This window comes from Nerophis lumbriciformis, linkage group LG07 (genome assembly GCF_033978685.3).
Source record: "Nerophis lumbriciformis linkage group LG07, RoL_Nlum_v2.1, whole genome shotgun sequence".
Taxonomy (NCBI): Eukaryota; Metazoa; Chordata; class Actinopteri; order Syngnathiformes; family Syngnathidae; genus Nerophis; species Nerophis lumbriciformis.
Window position 1 is genome coordinate 1,736,752 of NC_084554.2, and position 15,628 is coordinate 1,752,379.

At 42.1% G+C, this 15,628-nt stretch overlaps 1 protein-coding gene across 3 annotated transcripts in view; it reads right to left on the reverse strand.

Moving 5' to 3' along the window:
* u2surp (U2 snRNP-associated SURP domain containing) overlaps window positions 1–15,628 on the reverse strand; it is a 46,953-nt gene that overhangs the window by 13,318 nt on the left and 18,007 nt on the right. For 2 of the 3 annotated variants that reach the window (XM_061965939.1, XM_061965938.1), the window contains 12 exons: window positions 14,975–15,186; window positions 14,761–14,804; window positions 10,999–11,103; window positions 10,861–10,927; window positions 7,702–7,868; window positions 7,469–7,631; window positions 7,327–7,406; window positions 7,169–7,256; window positions 6,955–7,092; window positions 817–1,006; window positions 668–748; window positions 554–605 (listed from right to left, as the gene is read on the reverse strand). In XM_061965939.1, the coding sequence (XP_061821923.1) occupies window positions 554–605; window positions 668–748; window positions 817–1,006; window positions 6,955–7,092; window positions 7,169–7,256; window positions 7,327–7,406; window positions 7,469–7,631; window positions 7,702–7,868; window positions 10,861–10,927; window positions 10,999–11,103; window positions 14,761–14,804; window positions 14,975–15,186 (1,387 nt within the window). Of the gene's footprint in view, window positions 1–553; window positions 606–667; window positions 749–816; window positions 1,007–6,954; window positions 7,093–7,168; window positions 7,257–7,326; window positions 7,407–7,468; window positions 7,632–7,701; window positions 7,869–10,860; window positions 10,928–10,998; window positions 11,104–14,760; window positions 14,805–14,974; window positions 15,187–15,628 lie in introns of those variants that run through there. The other variant, XM_061965940.1, reaches the window with a different exon arrangement.

The following is a 15,628-nucleotide window of genomic DNA, read 5'->3' on the forward strand; positions in this document are numbered from 1 at the left end:
AAACCGTACTAATTACGGGAAAACCGGAGTAGTTGGCAGGTATGCATGTTATGTACACCACAAGTAAGTGTTTGAATGTAGGAAAAATATAATATGACCACTCTAATGCGCCTTTTGTATTAAAATATACCCGAATAGACCCGCGCATCGGCTGTGAGCCTTATAATCCCTAGAGCTCTATGGTCCGAAAAAAAGAGCATGGAAAAGAAATCGTAATATGACCCTTTTAAAGTCTATGAGGTAACATTTTTGTTAAAACCCTGCTTTTTTTAGGTTAAGGTTACAAAAAAACAATACAAATATTAATAGGTGGCGACTTGTCCAGGGTGTACACCGCCTTCCGTCCAAGTGCAGCTGGGATAGGCTCCAGCACCCCCCGCAACCCCGAGAGGGACAAGTGGTAGAAAATGGATGGATGGATAACAAATTCATAACTAAGCCTCGAAATATCTCAACTTTTTCCTGCAACATTGTGAAAAAGCTGCGGTAATTCAGGTTTTCCAGGCCACAATAAAAGCCCCGGAGGGACTGATAGTGATGGTTAAACACTCACCTCTTGCCCTCTTCAGGTTGTTCAAAAGCTTCCCACTTTGATGTGGTCACAGCTGAGCAGCAAACACAAAAAGGAGTTTAAAAGAAGTTAAAGATGCCAAGTTTGTTGTCTCACCTTGAGACGCCAGCTCAGACTCATCCACAGCTTCCCACTTGGAGGGCGCCACCTTAAACGTGGCCTCCTTGGACTGGTCGACTTTAGAGGACAAATTCAATGAGTACCTTGTTCATCGTCACCGTCGTCGTGACCTTGGTTTTACTCACAGGGAATGCCATCGAGGTCCTCCTCCATGGGCTTGATGGGAACGCCGTCCAGGTCGTCCAGGGGCGCCCCGTCAATCACCGCGCCATCAATGGCCCCCGCGTCAATGGGGATCCCGTCCACGTCTTCTAGTGGAGAGGCGTCCCCGTAGTCGCCGATCGGAGCGCCGTCGATGTCCTCTGCTGGCTCCGCCTACAACGTCACAGAGACAGCGTCTAATTCAGTTCTAGCTCAAAAAAGGTTATTTTCTGTCTTAAGGGATTGCACCCTGGGAGTCAAGTTTTTCCCCAGGTGGAGGAGTTCAGGTATCTGAGTACCTTGGAACTGGGACAGCATCTGCAGTAATGTGGTCCATGTACTGGACTAAGTGAGAACTTAGTCTACCGATCTACGCCCCTACCCTCGCCTATGGAGACCAGGTGAGGGTTTTCCCTAGATTGCCAACATACCTTTGGCGGTGGGGGCGCGGTCAACATGACATAATTAGCATAATCTGCGATTACCGTATTTTCCGCACTATAAGGCGCACCGGATTATAAGGCGCACCTTCAATGAATGGCCTATTTGAAAACTTTGTTCATATATAAGGCGCACCGCATTATAAGGCGCATAGAATAGACCAGGGGTGCTCATTACGTCGATCGCGATCTACCGGTCGATCACCAGCCAGGCATTAAAAAAAATAGTCCTAAAAATGAGCGATCATAAATCTTCACTATGACGTCACTTTCGTCACTTGATTGACATTCACGGCACCCGAGGGTCTTCTGAGATGACGCTGGCTGCTGCCAGCTCATTCAAATTACCGACAGGAAGGCGAGAAACACTTTATTTCAACAGACTCTGGCGCCGTACCTGTCGTCAAAACTCCAAAGACCGGCTGCACAGTTGCACAATAAAAGCTCTGCTTTATCCTGCCTGCGCTACCAAAATAAGAGTCTCAGAAAGCTGGCGTGCACAAGCTAGCAAGCTACGGAGTTTGCCGACAATGTATTTCTTGTTAAGTGTATACAAAGGAGTACGGAAGCTGGACAAATAAGATGCCAAAAACCAACCACTTTCATGTGGTATTGGACAGAAAGGAGGACTTTTTTTCTCCTCCATTCGAAAATGCGGACGTTATCATCACCACTGTCTGATTCCAATCAATGCAAGTCATCACAATCATGTAATACACCAACTTATATTCTTGTCTTCATGAAAGAAAGGAATCTATATGTGTTAAACATGCTTGTATTATCTTTAACCACCTTTAACTTGTTAACAATATTAACTATATGTGTTAAACATGCTTGTATTATCTTTAACCACCTTTAACTTGTTAACAATATTAACTATATGTGTTAAACATGCTTGTATTATCTTTAACCACCTTTAAGTTGTTAACAATATTAACTATATGTGTTAAACATGCTTGTATTATCTTTAACCACCTTTAACTTGTTAACAATATTAACTATATGTGTTAAACATGCTTGTATTATCTTTAAACACCTTTAACTTGTTAACAATATTAACTATATGTGTTAAACATGCTTGTATTATCTTTAACCACCTTTAAGTTGTTAACAATATTAACTATATGTGTTAAACATGCTTGTATTATCTTTAAACACCTTTAAGTTGTTAACAATATTAACTATATGTGTTAAACATGCTTGTATTATCTTTAACCACCTTTAAGTTGTTAACAATATTAACTATATGTGTTAAACATGCTTGTTTTATCTTTAACCACCTTTAAGTTGTTAACAATATTAACTATTTGTGTTAAACATGCTTGTAATATTTTTAACCACCTTTAAGTTGTTAACAATATTAACTATATGTGTTAAACATACTTGTATTATCATTAAACACCTTTAATGTATTAACAATATTAACTATATGTGTTAAACATGCTTGCATTATCATTAAACACCTTTAACTTGTTAACAAAAACATATAAGTAAATATAAATGATATATATGAATGAGGTAGATCCCCACGACTTGATCAATTGAAAAGTAGCTCGCCTGCAGAAAAAGTGTGAGCACCCCTGGAATAGACGCTATAGTAGAGGCTGGGGTTACGTTATGCATCCCGTAGTTGCGAGACCTGTAGTGGCTCAATATTGGTCCATATATAAGGCGCACCGGCTTATAAGGCGCACTGTCAGCTTTTGAGAAAATAGGAGGTTTATAGGTGCGCCTTATAGTGCGGAAAATACGGTATGTATATATTTTCTTTAAAAAGGCTAAAAAAATATGTAATACATACATTTAAAACCAATTCAGTGTTAATAAGTATCACCATATGTTTTTCTTCAATCATTTTGCTCTATTTTTACACTTTTAAAAAGTTTGTACAACGTACTGAGAGAATTTTTGCTACTTTTTAGAGACTTCTCCAATCCTTTCACTTTTTTTTTTTTAAATTAAAAACAACTCAAAATAAATGTAGCATCTTCTTCTGATGTTATTATAGACTGTACTCGTGTTAAGAGACTCTTTACTCCTGTCCCTTAATGTACGCGACGAACAGAGAGAGCTGCAGCAAGCCTCTGTGATGTCATCACATCATCCAGTTTGGCAGCCGAATAGTGCAAAAATAATAGGCTGTATTAATATATAAAATTATATAGATATGCCGTAAATTCTGGACTATAAGCCGCTACTTTTTTCTTATACTTTGAACACTGCGGCTGATAATCCAATCCAATCCACTTTATTTGTAGAGCACATTTAAACAACAGAAATGTTTCCAAAGTGCTGCACAACAATATTAAAAACAATATTCAAATATTATCCTTGGCTCCACCAATGACTGAATAAAAACAAAAAATAAATAAATATAAAACCAATATAAAAACCATACAAAAATAAATATGATTACAAACTATTTTAAAGGGTAAAATCAATTAAAACAATAAATATAAATCAAAATTCTAAAAACACAGAAGACCATATAAGACGGTGCGGCTAATTTGTGGATTTTTCTCCAATAACAGCCATAATAAAAATAGTTAAAAAAAACTTTTTAAAAAAACAAGCAAATACACCAAGAAAGTATTAGTACCGTATTTTCCGCACTATTAGCCGCACCTAAAAACCACAAATTTACTCAAAAACTGACAGTGCGGCTTATAACCCGGTGCGCTTTATATATGGATTAATATTAAGATTCATTTTCATAAAGTTTCAGTCTCGCAACTACGGTAAACAGCCGCCATCTTTTTCCCCGTAGAAGAGGAAGTGCTTCTTCTTCTACGCAAGCAACCGCCAAGGTAAGCACCCGCCCCCATAGAACAGGAAGCGCTTCTTCTTCTACTGTAAGCAACCACCCGCCCCCGTAGAAGAAGAAAAAGCGCGCGGATATTACGTTTCATTTCCTTTGTGTGTTTACATCTGTAAAGACCACAAAATGGCTCCTACTAAGCGACAGGTTTCCGGTTCATGAAAAGACGCAATCTCTCCATCCGCACACGGACTACTATTTCACAGCAACTGCCTAAAGACTTTCAAGAAAAGCTGGCTACTTTCCGTGCATATTGTAAAAACAAGATAGCTGAAAAAAAGATCCGGCCAGAGAACATTATCAACATGGACGAGGTTCCACTGACTTTTGATATTCCTGTGAACCGCACTGTGGATACAACGGGAGCACGTACGGTGAATATTCGCACCACAGGGAATGAGAAGTCATCCTTCACTGTGGTTCTAGCTTGCCATGCTAATGGCCAGAAACTTCCACCCATGGTGATATTCAAAAGGAAGACCTTGCCAAAAGAGACTTTTTCCAGCCGGCGTCATCATAAAAGCTAACTCGAAGGGATGGATGGATGAAGAAAAGATGAGCGAGTGGTTAAGGGAAGTTTACGCGAAGAGGCCGGGTGGCTTTTTTCACGCAGCTCCGTCCATGTTGATATACGACTCCATGCGCGCCCACATCACGCTGGTTTTTAATATATTATTAAAGTTTGACTGACCTATCTGACTGTTTTTTTGACATTCCTTTAGCGCAGTTAGATGCGGCTTATAACACGGGGCGGCTTATAGGTGGACAAAGTTTTGAAATATGCCGTTCATTGAAGGCGCGGCTTTAACCCAGGGCGGCTTATGGTGCGGAAAATACGGTACTTCCTATTTCTAATGAGACATGTGTTGGTGCGTGAACATTGAATATCTAATAAAAGAGGAGACGAAAACCTTCTTCGTCAGAGCGTGGTGCAGGGCTGTACAGAGAGTGCAGTGGCCATGTCTCTCCTCAATATTGAGTCCAAGTTGAATTCTGTCTCTGTTTGATTACTTGCCTTTTGTCTTGTTTAATAGATGTCTTCAGTGTTTGAACGTGACAAAAAGACTTCAGTAGAAGTCATTTTTTTAAATTTTGAGCACAAATACCGTGATAATTTTGGTCTCAATAACTGCGATAATAAATGTTCATAGAGTGACAACAGTAGAAGATTTAGACATATTAGATATACAGGTAAAAGCCAGTAAATTTTAATATTTTGAAAAACTTGATTTATTTCAGTAATTGCATTCAAAAGGTGTAACTTGTACATTATATTTATTCATTGCACACAGACTGATGCATTCAAATGTTTATTTCATTTAATTTTGATGATTTGAAGTGGCAACAAATGAAAATCCAAAATCCCGTGTGTCACAAAATTAGAATATTACTTAAGGCTAATACAAAAAAGGGATTTTTAGAAATGTTGGCCAACTGAAAAGTATGAAAATGAAAAATATGAGCATGTACAATACTCAATACTTGGTTGGAGCTCCTTTTGCCTCAATTACTGCGTTAATGCGGCGTGGCATGGAGTCGATGAGTTTCTGGCACTGCTCAGGTGTTATGAGAGCCCAGGTTGCTCTGATAGTGGCCTTCAACTCTTCTGCGTTTTTGGGTCTGGCATTCTGCATCTTCCTTTTCACAATACCCCACAGATTTTCTATGGGGCTAAGGTCAGGGGAGTTGGCGGGCCAATTTAGAACAGAAATACCATGGTCCGTAAACCAGGCACGGGTAGATTTTGCGCTGTGTGCAGGCGCCAAGTCCTGTTGGAACTTGAAATCTCCATCTCCATAGAGCAGGTCAGCAGCAGGAAGCATGAAGTGCTCTAAAACTTGCTGGTAGACGGCTGCGTTGACCCTGGATCTCAGGAAACAGAGTGGACCGACACCAGCAGATGACATGGCACCCCAAACCATCACTGATGGTGGAAACTTTACACTAGACTTCAGGCAACGTGGATCCTGTGCCTCTCCTGTCTTCCTCCAGACTCTGGGACCTCGATTTCCAAAGGAAATGCAAAATTTGCATGGTTGGGTGATGGTTTGGGGTGCCATGTCATCTGCTGGTGTCGGTCCACTCTGTTTCCTGAGATCCAGGGTCAACGCAGCCATCTACCAGCAAGTTTTAGAGCACTTCATGCTTCCTGCTGCTGACCTGCTCTATGGAGATGGAGATTTCAAGTTCCAACAGGACTTGGCGCCTGCACACAGCGCAAAATCTACCCGTGCCTGGTTTACGGACCATGGTATTTCTGTTCTAAATTGGCCCGCCAACTCCCCTGACCTTAGCCCCATAGAAAATCTGTGGGGTATTGTGAAAAGGAAGATGCAGAATGCCAGACCCAAAAACGCAGAAGAGTTGAAGGCCACTATCAGAGCAACCTGGGCTCTCATAACACCTGAGCAGTGCCAGAAACTCATCGACTCCATGCCACGCCGCATTAACGCAGTAATTGAGGCAAAAGGAGCTCCAACCAAGTATTGAGTATTGTACATGCTCATATTTTTCATTTTCATACTTTTCAGTTGGCCAACATTTCTAAAAATCCCTTTTTTGTATTAGCCTTAAGTAATATTCTAATTTTGTGACACACGGAATTTTGGATTTTCATTTGTTGCCACTTCAAATCATCAAAATTAAATGAAATAAACATTTGAATGCATCAGTCTGTGTGCAATGAATAAATATAATGTACAAGTTACACCTTTTGAATGCAATTACTGAAATAAATCAAGTTTTTCAAAATATTCTAATTTACTGGCTTTTACCTGTACTTAAAGTATAATCAAGTGTTGGTGTAGATCTTTTAAATCTGGTTTTCTTTGTAGAATAAAAACAAGTATCTTCCAGGTGTTTACCTCCTCAGGCACTGGAACGGGCTCCTTGTCGGCGGCCAGGTTGACGAGGCCCAGGAAGATGTTCTGCAGCTTGATGAGGAAAGGATCGGGATACACGGCCCAGTCCTCCCACGCTCGGAAGCACGCCATCACGCGTTGCTGTTACCATGGAGACCACACAGCTGAATGACTCATCCAAGAGGCTTTGGGAGTGAGGTCTGTTCTCCTGGCTCACCTTGAAGTTCTCACTCTGAAGGTGGCCCTGGATGCTTCTGTAGGTAGCGTTGAGGTCGGAGAAGATCTGGCAGAGCTTGTTCTCGAAGCTGGCGAGGAGAGAGAGAGAGTCTCAGTGTGAGGTGGAGAGCAGCTGAGTGTGGACAGAAAGCGACTGACTATTTCCTGTAGTAGGAGGCGTTGGCCACTTTGGCCGAGGAGTTGTAGAGCACGTCAGACACCAGATACAAGCGAGCGATCTGAAAGCGGAGCAGTTGTTTAGTGTCTGCAGCTCAGTCTTCTCCTCGCGCCGTCTGCTCGCCTTCTTGGGCAGAGGAGTCTTGAGGATGGAAAGAGACTCGGCGACACATTCCACGATCTCTTCCGCAGCTTCGGCGCGATTGAGACAGAACAACATGGCCTCGGCCACGTCGCCCCTCCTGGGCGTCAAAGCGCGCAGCATCTCCTCCAGCTTGTCGCGCTCGCTGCACACAAGCATGGCAGCAAAAGGTCAGCCGAGTGTCACCGTGGACCTGGGAGATCTGCAAGTCTTACTCTTCTTTCAAGCCGCCTCTCTTGATGGACTCGTCGTCGTCGTCCTCCTCCTCCTCGCCGTCGTCGTACGGGCCGTGCAGGTACGGATTGAGAGGAGGCGGGCGCCACAGAGAGCCATTCTTGAACATTCTAAAGTCATCTGTTCGCCATTTGACCGGAGCTTCGCCCTGCAAACGTCAACATGTCCAGTTAGCACCAAAGTTGTAAACGACCACAAAGTCTCCCGCTGGGCATCATTTGGATGCTTTTAGTTAAAAAGGACTGCTTGCGGTTTGTTTTAAGTTACATTTTTAAATGTAAGAAGAACATCAGCAGCTTGCTTATGTTACCATTGGTGGTTTAACAGAACTTATACATTTTTCAAAATGACTACTCTAAACTCCGGACTATAAGCCGCCACACTTTGAACCCTCATACCTGCCAACTTTTGAAATCAGAAAAACCTAGTAGCCAGGGGTCGCAGGCCCCGGTAGGTCCAGGACAAAGTCCTGGTGGGGGGTTCAGGCTTCGCCCCCCGACGCAAAATGATTATTAGCATTCAGACAGGTTAAAATGTTGCTAAAACCATCACTTTTCTATCAGTCACAGTGACTTTTCAAAACAAAAATATTACAGCAAAAATCATATGGGTTGATTGACATGTTTATTCTGTAAGCTAACTTCAATAGTTTGAAATTATTTTGACAGTTAATGCCAGTTATCCTGTCAACCTTTCACAAGACTTCAATTTGTTAATTGAAAGTATAAACACTTTTTACAGTAAACAAATGGTAAAACAGTACTAAACAATTCCATAAAAAAAAAAATTGGTGTCATTATTAACTTTCTGTCCAAGCTTGTATAATCTACTGCCTTGTTCAATTGTAAAAAATATTCTGTGCCTAAAATTCACATTTCTATCACAATTATCATACTGTAAACATGGTAAGCTAACTTCATTAAAATTAATAGTCCTGTCAATAGCATGGAATTACAATTCAAATGTAGTTTTTTTGTAAGCCTTTCAAAAGAATTCAAAATATGAAAAATGAATGAAAATTAATTGAAGCCATCAGACACTTGAAAAGTGGCACATCACATCTCTAATGTAATCATTTGAACTTTTCAACAGAAATAGCACTGCAAAAATATTAAGGACATACTTCTGTATTTTGGTAGTTATGCTGTCAACATTTAACAAGATTTCTTCAAGTTGGACTTGAAAGCATAAATAGTATAAACACTTTTAACAGTATAACAGTACTAAACAATTCCAATAGATAACATTGGTGTCATTACCTTTTTGTGGCTAAAATCCGAAAAACGTTGAAAGTTTTCCACTTGTATCGCTAGCAACGGCATTAGACTTGTGTTTTTTTGTCCCAACGTGGTCTTTTACATCGCTAATTCCTCCGTGTCCGATCGAAAAATCTTGTCTGCACAAGGTGCAATTCGCGTAGTTTTCACCCTTTTTGGAACGGATAATTATTCCCGGATAGGCTTTTGAATATTCTTCACGGAATGACTGCAGTTTTCTTTTCGGTTTAAGACTCGTTTGCGATTTTTCTCCGGCTGATTCCATGATCGTTCGCTCGTTTGGAAACAATGGGCAACAGGTGCCTCGTGCTTGGCAGCGGTGCTATAAATAGCCTCGCGGAATGGCTCGATAGGATGTTACGGGAAGCATGTCCAATGTCATTGTTGTTACGCGATTTCGTGAATAAAACTTTAAAAAAAAAAAAATTTTTTAATTACCGTATTTTCCGCACTATAAGGCGCACCTAAAAACCACAAATTTACTCAAAAGCTGACAGTGCGGCTTATAACCCGGTGCGCTTTATATATGGATTAATATTAAGATTCATTTTCATAAAGTTTCGGTCTCGTAACTACGGTAAACAGCCGCCATCTTTTTTCCCCGTAGAAGAGGAAGTGCTTCTTCTTCTACGTAAGCACCCGCCCCCATAGAACAGGAAGCGCTTCTTCTTCTACTGTAAGCAACCACCCGCCCCCGTAGAAGAAGAAGAAGCGCGCGGATATTACGTTTCATTTCCTTTGTGTGTTTACATCTGTAAAGACCACAAAATGGCTCCTACTAAGCGACAGGTTTCCGGTTCATGAAAAGACGCAATCTCTCCATCCGCACACGGACTACTATTTCACAGCAACTGCCTAAAGACTTTCAAGAAAAGCTGGCTACTTTCCGTGCATATTGTAAAAACAAGATAGCTGAAAAAAAGATCCGGCCAGAGAACATTATCAACATGGACGAGGTTCCACTGACTTTTGATATTCCTGTGAACCGCACTGTGGATACAACGGGAGCACGTACGGTGAATATTCGCACCACAGGGAATGAGAAGTCATCCTTCACTGTGGTTCTAGCTTGCCATGCTAATGGCCAGAAACTTCCACCCATGGTGATATTCAAAAGGAAGACCTTGCCAAAAGAGACCTTTCCAGCCGGCGTCATCATAAAAGCTAACTCGAAGGGATGGATGGATGAAGAAAAGATGAGCGAGTGGTTAAGGTAAGTTTAAGTTTACGCGAAGAGGCCGGGTGGCTTTTTTCACGCAGCTCCGTCCATGTTGATATACGACTCCATGCGCGCCCACATCACGCTGGTTTTTAATATATTATTAAAGTTTGACTGACCTATCTGACTGTTTTTTTGACATTCCTTTAGCGCAGTTAGATGCGGCTTATAACACGGGGCGGCTTATAGGTGGACAAAGTTTTGAAATATGCCGTTCATTGAAGGCGCGGCTTTTAACCCAGGGAGGCTTATGGTGCGGAAAATACGGTATTGGGACATTTAGGCCGAAAACTGGACAAAAGGGACTAAAACTTGACAAAAGTATTGGGACACTTGGGACTAAAACTTGACAAAAGTATTGGGACACTTAGGACTAGCACCTGCCAAATACGCGGGCCCGACCAATGCTGCTTGCAGCTTTAATTATTATTAACATTTATTGTTACATCACTAAATGATAGCTAATGTAGTCGCTAAACTTTACCTAATCGCTATCATTAGCTGACCACACACAAAGCTAATATATATGCGTGTGTGTGTGTATTATGTACGTCTTTACAACAGTGCAAAGTTAGCGCCCTCTAGGCATCCGTTTAAGGGTTGTCCTTAGATTAAGTGCTGAGTTTTTGAGAATATACACACACCTGCAGGATGGTGTAGAGCTTCCAGCGGTAGTAAACGTGTGCTGGACTCTGGTTCTCAAACAGAAACCTTGAAGACAATTCAAAAGCGTTAGCCAGCAGTCGGCAAAGCTTGCAGCAAAGCCGGCGGACGTGGCTCACCTGTACATGGGGTTGTTGATTTCTCGGTTCATGATCATGGCTTCAAACATTGGGCCTTCACGCACCACAAACTCGATCATTCGGTGGATGAGAGAGAGCAAATTCCTACAAGAAAGACACAGTTAAAGCAAACAATTCAGACCGGCTGCACGTCGCTTAAGTTCTTTGTAAAGACGGCTGCTTTTCAACTGTCGCCTCCCCGGGTTAAACTACTTCGATTGGACAGGAACTGCACATCCCCGCGACACAGTCGGTGAGGAAATAAATCATTTTAACAAATAATCACAAAGGAAATTTAATAGACTGAGAGCAAGGCTTTAAAGTGCAGCCCACGGCTCATTTTTTTAATGTGCACGAGAAGAGCAAGAAGGTGTTATGTGCTAAAATGTTGGTACTCACAAGCCGGTTTGCGTTCTTGAAATATCCAACAGTCCACAAAGTCTCTTTGCAATTTAAAAATATTGACTTAGTAATTCATGTTTTTCATCACATTACATTAGCATACCTGCCAACTTTTGAAATCAGAAAAACCTAGTAGCCAGGGTCCAGGGGCCGCAGGCCCCGGTAGGTCCAGCACAAAGTCCTGGTGGGGGGTTCAGGCTTCGCCCCCCGACGCAAAATGATTAATAGCATTCAGACAGGTTAAAATGTTGCTAAAACCATCACTTTTCTATCAGTCACAGTGACTTTTCAAAACAAAAATATTACAGTAAAAATCATATGGGTTGATTGACATGTTTATTCTGTAAGCTAACTTCAATAGTTTGAAATTATTTTGACAGTTAATGCCAGTTATCCTGTCAACCTTTCACAAGACTTCAATTTGTTCATTGAAAGTATAAACAGTATAAACACTTTTTACAGTAAACAAATGGTAAAACAGTACTAAACAATTCCATTTAAAAAAAAATTGGTGTCATTATTAACTTTCTGTCCAAGCTTGTATAATCTACTGCCTTGTTCAATTGTATAAAATAGTCTGTGCCTAAAATTCACATTTCTATCACAATTATCATACTGTAAACATGGTAAGCTAACTTCATTAAAATTAATAGTCCTGTCAATAGCATGGAATTACAATTCAAATGTAGTTTTTTTGTAAGCCTTTCAAAAGAATTCCAAATATGAAAAATTCATGAAAATTAATTGAAGCCATCAGACACTTGAAAAGTGGCACATCACATCTCTAATGTAATCGTTTGAACTTTTCAACAGAAATAGCACTGCAAAAATATTAAGGACATACTTCTGTATTTTGGTAGTTATGCTGTCAACATTTAACAAGATTTCTTCAACTTGGACTTGAAAGCATAAATAGTATAAACACTTTTAACAGTATAACAGTACTAAACAATTCCAATAGATAACATTGGTGTCATTACCTTTTTGTGGCTAAAGTCCAAATTTAGCAACGGCATTAGACTTGTGTTTTTTTGTCCCAACGTGGTCTTTTACATCGCTAATTCCTCCGTGTCCGATCGAAAAATCTTGTCTGCACAAGGTGCAATTGGCGTCGTTTTCACCCTTTTTGGAACGGATAATTATTCCCGGATAGGCTTTTGAATATTCTTCACGGAATGACTGCAGTTTTCTTTCCGGTTTAAGACTCGTTTGCGATTTTTCTCCGGCTGATTCCATGATCGTTCGCTCGTTTGGAAACAATGGGCAACAGGTGCCTCGTGCTTGGCAGCGGTGCTATAAATAGCCTCACGCATTTAAAAAAATTTTTTTTTTTAATTAATGAAAAACCGTATTTTTTATCACTGCAACCGTAACCCGGAATACCGTATTTTCCGCACTATAAGGCGCACCTAAAAACCACAAATTTTCTCAAAAGCTGACAGTGCGCCTTATAACCCGGTGCGCTTTATATATGGATTAATATTACGATTCATTTTCATAAAGTTTCGATCTCGCAACTTCGGTAAACAGCCGCCATCTTTTTTCCCGGTAGAACAGGAAGCGCTTCTTCTTCTACGCAAGCAACCGCCAAGGTAAGCACCCGCCCCCATAGAACAGGAAGCGCTTCTTCTTCTACTGTAAGCAACCACCCGCCCGCGTAGAAGAAGAAAAAGCGCGCGGATATTACCGTACGTCTCATTTCCTTTGTGTGTTTACATCTGTAAAGACCACAAAATGGCTCCTACTAAACGACAGGGATCCGGTTCATGAAAAGACGCAATCTCTCCATCCGCACACGGATTACTATTTCACAGCAACTGATATTCCTGTGAACCGCACTGTGGATACAACGGGAGCACGTACGGTGAATATTCGCACCACAGGGAATGAGAAGTCATCCTTCACTGTGGTTCTAGCTTGCCATGCTAATGGCCAGAAACTTCCACCCATGGTGATATTCAAAAGGAAGACCTTGCCAAAAGAGACCTTTCCAGCCGGCGTCATCATAAAAGCTAACTCGAAGGGATGGATGAAGAAAAGATGAGCGAGTGGTTAAGGTAAGTTTAAGTTTACGCGAAGAGGCCGGGTGGCTTTTTTCACGCAGCTTCGTCCATGTTGATATACGACTCCATGCGCGCCCACATCACGCTGGTTTTAATATATTATTAAAGTTTGACTGACCTATTTGACTGTTTTTTTGACATTCCTTTAGCGCAGTTAGATGCGGCTTACAACACGGGGCGGCTTATAGGTGGACAAAGTTTTGAAATATGCCGTTCATTGAAGGCAAGGCTTATAACCCAGGGCGCCTTATGGTGCGGAAAATACGGTAGGTTGATGAAAACCGTACTAATTACGGGAAAACCGGAGTAGTTGGCAGGTATGTATATGCCATCAATGTGCCGGAAACCATCTTTTTGCAAAAAAACACGCCATTATTTCAGCATTATAGTGAGTTGATTTTTCATGCTAATTGTTTTGCTCTTTTTAATCTGCCACAGGTGAAAAGCCGGTCTGTGAAAATAATGCATACTTTACACCGGTCCATGGTGGGAAAAAGGTTGGGGACCCCTGCTCTACAGGATTGTTGAATAATACGCCGTGTCGTCAGAAAGGCAACAGTTGAAAAGTGTCAGGTGACAAAAGCATCACTCCTCCCCTCCAAAGGTGTCAGTACTATATCACATATGTGTGTTTCAGTGTTGTGTGTTTCATGTCAGGACACTGCGTGGACAGTGTGTGGTGTGTGCGTGGGCATCGTGTTGTGAGTCAGTGCGTGCGTGGCCAAAAGGTCAATTTGGGACATAACTAATCAATCAAGTCAACACAGATCACAGTTACTTGTATTGGAGCCGATCGTACCGATGGCGGGGCACAAGCCTGTATACTTTCCCAATCCATCCCATGAAGCCTTTTTCGGGTCCCTCGCTGCCGCAGACAGTTCAACGTGTGCTGCTCACCAAGGCCAATGTCAAAGGTCATGGCTAGGCTAAGAGTGGTGGCTTGTTTGGCGGGGGCCGGATTGGGCGCGACGCAGGCCGAGGGGCGGGGCGGCGGGCGTGAGCAATGGTCCGACGGCCGCACGTCGATGTGGCGGCTAGCAACCCGAGGCGTTCAGTCAACGCTAAGTTAACGTGTGGCTACTCTTATGAGGTGAGGTGCTTGCTCAACAGGTGTCCATGACATTTATTGTGATGGAGTCTATCGTAACAGGCGGACATGATGCGGTGGCCGCCACCATTGCTCACGCACACTGACCAACCCCCGTGGCGTGCGGCCATCAATAAGCTTATTCATCTCTTTATGGGATGTTTTTGTGTTTCTACACCAATTTAGGGGAATAATGAAAAAAGCATGTACCTTTCTGTTGGGATAACCACTTTGACTATGGCTTGCGACAGAGTCTGTATATGAAGTCACATCAGATAATAAACATAGAGCGTGAGTGAGTATTGTTACAAAGGCAACAGGTGAATATCAAAAAAATGCATTTTGAAAAGCCCTGACCTAGTTTACAACAACTAGCACTAACAAAGTCATGATGAAAGCTAACTTTCGGAAGAGGGGGCATTACCTTCTCAAAGTCCTCCTTGTTTTTAGGGGGAGGCAGCAGGGGGGCATTGGGGTTCTTTAACCTCTCGCGGGGCTGGGCGTTGAAGGGGAGGCCCGAGGGAGGCGGCGGGAGTGTGTGCTCCATCATGGACGGAGGGATGTAGATGGGGTGCGGGGGGATGGGAACACCTTTGCCCCATCCCAGTTTCATCTCAAAGTTCATGATCATCTTCCCTGCAATACCACAACAAATCCACTTCCTCATTTTTCTGGGTAAACAGTAGTGATGAACCATTACCTGGCATTTTGACATACAGTACAGGCCAAAGGTTTGGACTAGGGATGTCCCGATCCAGGTTTTTGCACTTCCGATCCGATACCGATATTGTTTTTGCATTTCCGATCCGATACCGACCGATACTGGCCTATGCGAGCATGTATTAAAGTTTAAAGTTATTTAGCCTACTTAGTTGTCAGAATTAAGGCTGAAACGACGCGTCGACGTCATCGGTTACGTAAATACGTCGACGCCGTTTTTGTGCGTCGGCGCGTCGCATATTTACGTCACACTACTGTCATGGCGGAGCGCAAAGCAGACGATGCGAGCGAGGGGAAAAAAGCACGCCAAAAGTCGTCAAAAGTGTCGGAGTATTTCAATAAACGGCCTAATAATGTT